The 10,001-nt window shown below is 36.6% G+C and overlaps 1 protein-coding gene across 2 annotated transcripts in view; it reads left to right on the top strand.

Annotated features, from left to right (window-relative positions):
• Positions 1-9,086, top strand: part of TTC3 (tetratricopeptide repeat domain 3) — a 62,346-nt gene extending 53,260 nt beyond the window's left edge. For both annotated transcript variants that reach the window (XM_032186242.1, XM_032186249.1), the window contains exons 37-46: positions 160-228; positions 942-1,038; positions 1,958-2,058; positions 2,970-3,063; positions 3,655-3,753; positions 6,224-6,645; positions 7,095-7,215; positions 7,362-7,592; positions 7,807-7,896; positions 8,174-9,086. In XM_032186242.1, coding sequence (XP_032042133.1) covers positions 160-228; positions 942-1,038; positions 1,958-2,058; positions 2,970-3,063; positions 3,655-3,753; positions 6,224-6,645; positions 7,095-7,215; positions 7,362-7,592; positions 7,807-7,896; positions 8,174-8,284 — 1,435 coding nt within the window. In that variant the 3' untranslated portion in view covers positions 8,285-9,086. The remainder of the gene's footprint in view (positions 1-159; positions 229-941; positions 1,039-1,957; positions 2,059-2,969; positions 3,064-3,654; positions 3,754-6,223; positions 6,646-7,094; positions 7,216-7,361; positions 7,593-7,806; positions 7,897-8,173) is intronic.
• Positions 9,087-10,001: the final 915 nt, after the last annotated feature.

A 10,001-nucleotide genomic window follows, 5' to 3' on the forward strand; every position in this document is an offset into this window, starting at 1 on the left:
CATATTTTCATATTTTTAGTGTAAATAATATTAAACAACATATAAAATGTATAGATTGTCACTGCTGCATAGTTATCGCTGTGATTATAGAGGAATGTGTAATGTGTTTGGTAGTGAACAATTTTCAGAATAAGCTTAATAAATATTTGATTACTCTAGGTATTCAAAGACCATTGATGAGAAGGAGAAGCAGTATAACATAAATTTCAATACATGTCTTGAGACCAGGTAAAACTCTTATAAAACTCTCAGCAATATTTGTATTTTTCTATTGACTTGTCATTATTGGAGTTGCCTGTTTCATTTTGGGTGAAAGGTTAGAAAAAATAAGCACTTTAGCCCATAACTCTTATTCTCAGTTAGTTTACTTTTACTTACTATAAGTAAATATTATTTTCTTTCAATTATTTAGAATAATTCAAAGCTGGCTTTTCAAAACACTGTCATATATTTCCCTTGATTATATGATGCTGTATTTTAGGACACATCAGAATTTGGGTGCTGTACATACATACTGAACTGTCATATGCAGCTTCGGATCCTCGGATATTTGTAATTCTAAATATACATGAAGTTATCTGAACAGTTTCTAAAAGTTGTTCACTTGCGCATAGATAGGATTTAAGGTTCACTTATACATACATTCTTTATATATGTGAACAGGCTTAGAACAATAAAACTTGCATGTCTGCAGTAGTCAAGCCCCTATAAATTTTTTACATTGCACAGTGAAATTTGGTTAAGAAATCCCAAAGTTATGTTCATGGAGCCAGCAGTACAGCTACAGGAACATTAAACTATGCCCAAAGGCACAAACTGTACAACATAAATGAAGATATATGGTTCTGAGGAAAAGACAAGTAATGGCTGAAGAAAACCTCTAGAATGTACTACTCTGTGGTAAATGTTACTCAAATCTTTAACCTCTTTCTGTTTTGCAGCAATAAACTTGCTAACGAGAAGGTAAAATTGGAAGAACTTATAAAAAAGAGTCAAGATGACTACCAGGAACATATGAAAAGAGCTGTTAAAGCAGAGGTACAAGCAACAAAAAAACTAAAACGCTTCTGTTATAGCTTGAATCACTTGCCTTGCTAGGTGGGAAGGTGACTGCTAAAGTCTTAACAATTTCCCTTAAAAGTAGTACCTAAGACTTTCTATAAGAATATGTTTAAAGTGTTGATCAAATACTGTCAACTGATGTTCTGGATGTTATCTTGGAAAACTTAGCAAAACTTAGCAAATCATCATGGTGCATTATTTTTGACCTGTATTAAAAGTGCACAGAAGTTGAGGCATCTGTTATTGCCCCAACAAAATTAAGCTAAATTCAGTTTCATACTTACCTGCATTATGAATTGCTTCCACTAGTAAGAAGTAACCATAGGAAGATCCAGGTTCCTTTTCAAAATGAAGTCATGCTTAGTGAATGTATAGCTGATTCTTTCTTGGGTAGAATCAGTGCAACTTCAGTATTTCACTAAATGGAGATTACCGATCAAGATTTTCGCTAAAATAGCTTTTTTTATTGGAAATGCTTTAAATAGCACAAACAATGCTTTCTTCTTAGGAAAGGCTTGAAAATTGTCTTAACCTGCAGTGGGATTTCATAAAAAAGATTAGACTGTTTTGTTCATGTTGACCTTCAACCATGCAGTATTTAAAAGAGCACCTTATTGACTTAAAATGTGTACATGCACATTTTTGATAAGGTGCAATGGGAATACATATGGATGCTTTCTACAATCAGCTGAAGTGAATATAACCTAGTTATCCTCCTAAAGGCTTACCAGTGCCCTTAATTCTACTTTTGAAATTCCTCACCATAGGAGCAGTGTGTGAGTGTATGTTGTGCTCTGTATCATCAAATTATTGTTTAAGATGATTCAAGGCTTTATTCCTTGTGTTACAGCAGTGCTTTTATTGCTATCCTTTTTAAGCAATTATTTTGTTACAGATATCAGTACTCAAAAACTGGAAAAAAACTGAAGTATACAAGCTAAATGCCATAGCTGCCAATGCAGACAAAAATCTCAAGATGCTGAAGTCACTAAGCAGGTATGGAGGCTTTACACCAGTAATTTCAGTACTACTAGTTGCTAAATAAAAGTAATTAGTGGATGTTTAGTCATGATCTGCTAACTAGACAAGTCAATTTTTCTCACAAAGTGGTGGCTGCCTTAAAGTTACGCAGTAGCTAAATGCAACTTCCCTGAAGTTGAATTCTTTTTTAGTCTTACGTTATCAACATGTGAAATACTTAAGCAGCAGCAAACTTCTTGCCTTACTCTTTCTTAGCCTGGGAAGATTAGGCTACTGGGAACATTCCAGTTATCCTGCCCAGTATCGCTGGGGAGAGGGCTGCAATGTAAATAAAGAAGATGTGAAACAAAACTGGCATATGACAAGAGTGTTGCTTTCCTTACAAGGAACTAACTTATCCCTTTTCAGTTACTTCTTTAAAAATATATGCCATATTCCCTCTCCTGGTAGAAGTTGCCCATATAGGAAGGAACTGTTGTATTAAAACCATTGGTCTTAATCAAAAAAAATAATGGAATAGAATAGTTCAGTTGGATGGGACCTACAACTACCCTTGAGTCCAACTGCCTGAGCACCTCAGGGCTAACCAAAAGTTAAAGCATGTTACTGAGGGCATTGTCCAAATGCCTCTTGAACAATGATGGACATGGGGCATCAACTGCCTCTCTAGGAAGCCCATTCTAGTGTTTGACCACGCTCACAGTAAAGAAATGTTTCCTAATGTCCAGCCTGAGCCTACCCTGGAGCAGCTTTGTGCTGTTCCCACGTGTCCTGTCATCAGTGACCAGAGGCTTGCTGCTTGCTCTCCACTTCTGCTCCTCAGGAAGTTGTAGAGAGCAATGAGGTCACCCTTCAGTCTACTTTTCTCCATAGCAGACAAACTAATGGAAATTCTGGAGTTTAACTGAAAATCTTTGTTATTTCAGCAGCTCGGCCTCAGCACTTCCTGAGTTGAAGTCACGGATTGATTCTTGGGAAATATTTATTTCAAATATAAAGAAACAAATGGAAAAAGTAGAGGTATGTCTTAATTTCTCGTAACAAGGTATAAATTGAACTTTGGAGATAAAACAGAATAAATTTACATTCCTTTTTTAAAACACTGTCTTCAAATACTCATCTGCATTTTTTTAATGACAGAAGAAAACTTTGATTATAAGGCCTGATTATTAAATATAGTTAAGTTACAATGATTATCTTCGGTTACATAAAGACAAAATTCTTTCCTTTGTATATGGTCCTTGAAGATTGGATTGCAGATTAATGAGTCTGTAATCTCAGTTATTTTGTATTCTTTGAACTTTAAATGTCCATGCAACTTCTTTATAAAAACAACGGAGAACTGTCTGCTAAGAGAAGCTGAATACATTATGTATGCTAAGTTTTAAAAACTAGAAGATGTTTCATGAGCCCTTTCAAACATTAATGCAAGTGTTTCAGTAGAGAGTTACGTTACTACACCAAATGGTAGGCCTTATGTGTCCATGTGAAAGGCCTGATACCTTTGTTTTGCAAAGGTGTTAATGCCATTATTAATGTTGCTAATGCCATTTTAAGTAACAAAAGAGCTTTAGCTAATGCTCATTTGGAGAATTTATTTTCCTTCTGCAGGTTGGGTATGAAGAAAAAATTCAGATGGTGAAAAACGGTGTACGAAATTGCCTCACCAAAATAGAAGCTGTGGATCTTTCATCTCCTCCCAGTGTCTTAGTATGTATCATATGATAGCTGTGTGTTAAGAAACTTTTTAGGTTTGTATCCAGCATGACCATCTCTTACAGAACATATATGTAACCTGAATATGTAGCCTTGAACACAAACTAATCTATGCCTCTCCGTATGCCTAGGAAAAGGTGACTGCAGATTAGCAGGATAACATCCAGTGACAAATTCTCAAGCCCTTTTTAGAGGCTTAGGCTATTTAAAGTTAATGTTAAAATGCTTCCCGTTTTCTTGTACGTCATGACTTTACTGTAGCACCAAAATCCACAGGGACAAGAGCCCATTACACCAACAAATGTAACTGATGGTGGATACCAGAATTAGCTTCCAGTTGCATCTGTTAGGAACTAGAGGCAGTTTCAGCCATTTGTGGAAATTAACCTGCAGTAACTACATCCCAGACAAATAGCATTAACAGTATTTTCGTATGGGTTAGAAGTTCCACAAGTGCTTTGCTCAGACCTTGTCAGTTACTTCCTAACTACGCATGATTGTTCCTGGTACAAGGACAAAGCCAGCGTAAGCTGACGTCCTTTAGCTATTCATCACCATGCAGGTGGGGGGACACATGGCCATGCTGAAATACTTGGAGGCAAGCTAGCTGCAGTGATGATGCCAAAAACCTAAATGTTGCCGTTCCCTGAGAGTAAAATTGAAGTTAGGGCACAGGGCTGATGTCCAGTCATGAATACAAATAGTATCCAAAAATCACTGTACCTGGGTCAGTTTGGAGTAAGGAAATACTTGGGTTCTTGACTGAACCCTTCAAGACAGGGCAGTTAAATGACCAGCTAAGTAAAATGTTCATAGTATATTCATAAATGAAATCCCTAAATGCATCAAAGATGCCACAAGAGAAACTTTCTCTAAAAAGTATATTCTTTGCAGAAAGTCATTTTTTTTTCTTTCCTTTGTTTTTGGTTTACTTTGGACCCAATTCTCTGTTCTAATATTGTAGTATATTTATGTTTGTTACTACAATTTTTCTGGAGTCATGTATGGTTACCCTTACATTCTCCTGCATACTATTTCTTCCCAATTATTTCTAGGTATCTTTTTTCTCCTTATTGGCACAGAATTCTTAAGGATATTGTAGATGTTCTCAGTGATCTAAGGTATATCCTTAGGTTGCCATCAATTTAGATGTTGGGAAGCAGTGACTCTTGATCCTTTTGTTCGGCATTTGGTATCTGATTTTACTGCAGCAATGCAGGAGTAACTAGAAAAGATCTCTGTAGTTCTTTCAGCTTCATGAAGACTTTAATAGGAGAATACTGAATCCAAATGAAAAAGACTTGATGAAAGCTATTTTTCTCCTTGACTATTTGATTCTCCATCTAATTCTTACCACTTTTGAATCAAGTGATACAAAAACATCATTTGATAAAGCCTAAAAACTCTGTAAGAATTTACAAAAATAAACCTAAAGCTTTGTCCTAAGGAATGTGAAAACTTGTAAAAATCTAAATGGTCTAAAATTGAGATTAGGCTGTTCTACTATGTAACGTTTTAGGTCAAGCTGACTTTTCATATCTCTGTTGGCAAAGCTAAGCTGGTTACGTACAGATTTTTAAAAATCACATTGTCAAGCAAATTTTCAGTCTCTGGCTTTTCATAGACTAGTAGTTTATGCCAAAATTTACTTCAGTTTATTTCTTCTTGTTCTCCTAAGGAGATGATCCTTTTCTGTTAAAGGTGGTTATGGGCATACACCTGTATTGAGAGGGTGAAGTATTACTTCAAAAAGTGATTAAAGTATTAAATTAAGCAACACTGAGAACAAGGACCAGCAGGTTTAATTTGATTATGAGTAAATGTAGAATTCTAGTTCTACGTGCTAGAAGGCAGCCAGCTGCCTTAGAGCAGTCAAGTTCTGAAACAACAGCAGTAATGGGGCCAAACAACTTATTTTAAGGAGTTCTTTCCATTTATGGAAGAGACTTGTTAGTTCAAAAAGAAATCTTCATGAATTACTACAACTCCAAGCTCTTGAGGGTGATGATTGTAGCTGATGTGTTTGGTTTTAAAATAAATGTTACACTGGATTATATACAGATGATATCAATGCATTTTGTATTTTTAAATGGATGGCACTTATTTTAAAGCAGTGGCTTCTACCACCAACTTCAAACTACACTTCTTTAAAACTTAAAGCTGTCCAACAGCCATTTGGCCTTCAGTAAACCCAGAATAAGTAAAAGTAACAGCTGTAATACATACATACTGCCCTATTTAATTTAATGTCTTAATGCAAGCTGGTTGTCTGTATGTAGTACATACTAAAGAGCACTTTTGTATGATATCTTTACCTAGGTAGAACAAGTTCAGATACATTGATATGACCTCTCAGCTCCTTCTCATGGCCAAAATGTAGCCTAGTTCATGCTGCAAATGCTCAAGAGTTCCTCTTGATTTATTTTAATTACTATTTTTCTTGTGGAATCTGTTTATTTCCTAGAGAAAACAAAGCAGACTGGCTATCAGTGATCCAGCTATTGTCATGTACTCCTCTGCATCTGCACAACCTAATTTACTTCCCACATTTTCAAGTTCTAAAGATCAAGGTCCAACAACTGCTTCATTTAATGCACAGGCTGGTGTTAAGCCAGCACCTGCAAGTTCTAAGTCTCATTCTGCAAGTGATGGAGCAGTGAAAAAACATTCCAAACCTCTGGAAGGATCCTATGCCGATAAAGTTTCATTAACTTGTCCATCAAGGATTTCTGGAAATAATACTCAGAATATCCAAGCAAACCAATCCCACCACGATGATTCAGCTACACGTATGAGGCCCCCTGGAATTCCAAACAACGCCTTGCCTCCAGAAACATTTGAAAATATTATTGCACATCTACAAACTATATTTCCAGGCTACAGCAGGTAATTTTTAATGTGTACAGTGTTGTGTTGGGCAATAAAAATTCTAATCATTCAATGATAAAAGTACAAAAAGAATTGATTTGTTAGTAGATGGCTCCTGTTTCATAAGATGAATTTTCGTAAAACATTAGTTTCTTTCCCTTGTTCAGTGAGACATTCCTTAAGGGAACAGACCTACAGAGTTTACTCAGTGTTCTCACTTAGAAGCACCAGCAAACAGAACTAGTAGTATTTTATTTTTATGATTTAAAGTAGGTAGATCCTAGTTACTGAGAAGTGTTGGAAGCAGGTGCTTGCTGCAGTTCATCCAAGAAGTTAGTGTCTTTTAGTTAATGGAGCAGTAGGCTCTACTGCTATGAATCAAACATGGAAAATAGTGTTTTCTAACACTGTGATTATGTCTACAATAGCCATAGTGTTACTAATTGGTAACGTCATTTTTATTTCAGTTCAACCCTTACCAAGTTCATAAAAGATGTACAGAGAAGAAATGGGAATACATTGTTAAGCTTGAGCTACACTGAAATTCTAAGAAGAGTGACAGATCTTATTCTGGACCAACAAAATAAGGTACTGTTGTAGTTGCTGCCATTTCTGCTGTGCACCTCTGATGGTGGAAATAACACAGCACATTTCAGAAGAGAAAGCACATTTTTCTTTGCTGTCAGGCTCTGAACTGTGAACTTGCTCAAAATTCTTATCCAATACCTGTCTAGGCATCAGCTTCAACAGAGAGACCTGTGAAGTTGGTATCTGCTTCACCAGGACAGACTGGGACTCGGAGTCAGGAAGTATCTGCAGAAGAAAATGTACCCAGCCCACCCAAGGCAAGACCTGTGCACAAAAATGCCTCAAGTCAAAATACATATCCAGCTCAGCCAAATCTCCAGCCATGGGGAAATGTTGGAGCAATACCTAAATCTAAGTGGAAAAAAATAGACTCTACAGTAAGTTCTCCATTATTTAATAAATTTCAACTTATTACCCTGTACTTCTTATGAGATGCGAAATAATTAGGTGCATTACTGGAAAAAATAATCAGGACTTGCTCATTTTGTGGACAAAACCTTAAACAGACTTGGTTAAAGTTAATAATATCATTACATTAGTAGAATTCAATGATTAATTTTTGCTAGCTTTCAAGTAACATTTTTTGTACAGGCCTCCAGTGATGATCCTTGCACCATATGTCATGATGAGCTAAGCAGAGACTCATGTGAACTGGAATGTGGGCATCATTTTCACAGAGAGGTAAGGATTCTTGTTCTTATCACTTAGATGCAAATGTTTACTCTTTGTTCAGTTGTACAGTCAGTTTACTTCTTACTTTTTTTCCCCTCATCCTCTAGTACCTGAAGTTAAAAACAACAATACATAGTTTTCTGTTACGTACTTTGTGCATGTTGAAAAGTTTCAAGTTTTAGATCTCAACTATGATAATTCATCAGAATGAATTGAAGCTCTTTAAGCTGATCTCTTGATACCAGACTTGGACTGTTTCCTCAACATAATCTTCCTGTTCTTGCAGTGCATTAGAAAATGGCTAAAGGAACATTCGAGTACCTGCCCTATCTGCCGCAATCATGTTCTGTTACCTGAAGACTTTCCTGAGCTTCCTGCAAGAAAAAAATATACCTAAATCTTGTTTTATTTAATGCATGGTAAGATGTAAAGTGGCTGCAGATAAATAACCGTCATGACAAGGAATGGAAATGTGATGCCTAGGAAGAGGCTGATCCCTGGTTTTGCTGGAAAGGACAGCAGAACTCATTCTCGTCCAGTATTTAACGTGTGGCTGGAAGCCACGAGATCCAGGCACTGCCACGGCACCTACGCTATCAAGTTAGTATACTCCAAAATCCAGCACTTCTCCTGGTTGCTGCCTGAATGCGTGCAGCTGATGTAGTTCAGAGGCCAGAATCACACAAAGCTGGTAGTTTTTTTTGGCTAAGGGGTTTAAACTACCATATCTACTTTTCTCAAAGGATGGTTATGCCTATGAACAATTACTGTAAAAAGTGCATGTGGGGTCCTTCAGAGCTGATTCTACACTGAAAATAAATTCTAATATCAAATAAATAGGTGAGCTGAATGACAGACTAGATCTTGGAATAACCATTCTACTACCTTTTCATGGTATAAACAATAACAACTTAACTGCAGGATTCAAATCGGGATTTTTGTGATCATTTTGAATACGGTTCATACAATTTCAACTCCTTTTTTCCACATAAATCTACACCTCATAATTCAGATTGTTTAAATAATGACTTCTAACAACAGTTTGAAGCAAGAAGTTTATTCTTGTCATTCCTTCTGTTTGTGCATCACTGATTTGGAATAATATGACTCAATTTTTTAACGTGAAAATGTCTTAAATATCCCTCATAGTTGAGCTGATCTGTCTAAACTGGAATTAAACATTTTTTATTTTTGATGAAGCAATAGAGTGCATTTGTATTCTGTGTGTGAATGCTGGTTTATGAGCAGTGTGAGGTACGCAATACAAACAGCTCAAAGAATAGCTACCTTACTGCTGCAAAAGTTGGAACCTGCCAGAATAAGTACCCTTTTCACTGTAAAAATTTGTTTCAGATGGCCAGAAGACCAGGGCTAGATAGTGTACACTGGTAGCGTAAACACTGAAAATACAGTGAGTATGACTGTTTGGGTACAAGCAGTATTAAGCTGATTATTTGAGATTAGGTAAGTCTAATGGATCATTTGTTTCCCCAAGTGGAGTATGTATACTACAGAGGAAGTTTTAAACTATCTCGAGATGCATCAATATACTAATTGGAACTTGGATCAGAAATAAAATTACTGCTGCAGCTCACATGGTGTTCTTTTAATGTTTTTGCTAGGTATGAGTTACTGATGAGTAAACTACTATTTGCTATAGGGCTAAGGCACTGTATAGCCAAAGAATTTGGTACTGTGCTGCTCAGCACTACACCACTTGCATCCTTTTCAGCTTCCATTATTTTTTCAGTGGGGGGACAATATATTAATTAGACTTCATCAGTTGTTCACAGAAGCAGCCCAGGTCCTCGCCCCTTAGGCCACTTTTCCAGGGCAGAGGGATCCTTGACCTGCTAAGCAGTGGCAAAGCAGTCCCGTAAGCCATGGTCAACTATTTGGTGTTTTCCAAATAGAATATAACTTAAAATGGGTAAGTTGGCTGTGAAAACAGGTAAGGCAACACTTAGTGTTAACGCAGAGTTAATGAATTGATATTTGTGTATGTTCATGCTTGTTATCAGCCAGTCTTATTTTTTCCCTATACTCACAGCACCAATAGGAGCCCGGGTTGCTAAGCAAGCAGGGTGATTTTTAATCTGTGCTCCTTTTCTCTT

The sequence above is a fragment of the Aythya fuligula genome, chromosome 1 (assembly GCF_009819795.1).
Source record: "Aythya fuligula isolate bAytFul2 chromosome 1, bAytFul2.pri, whole genome shotgun sequence".
Lineage (NCBI taxonomy): Eukaryota > Metazoa > Chordata > Aves > Anseriformes > Anatidae > Aythya > Aythya fuligula.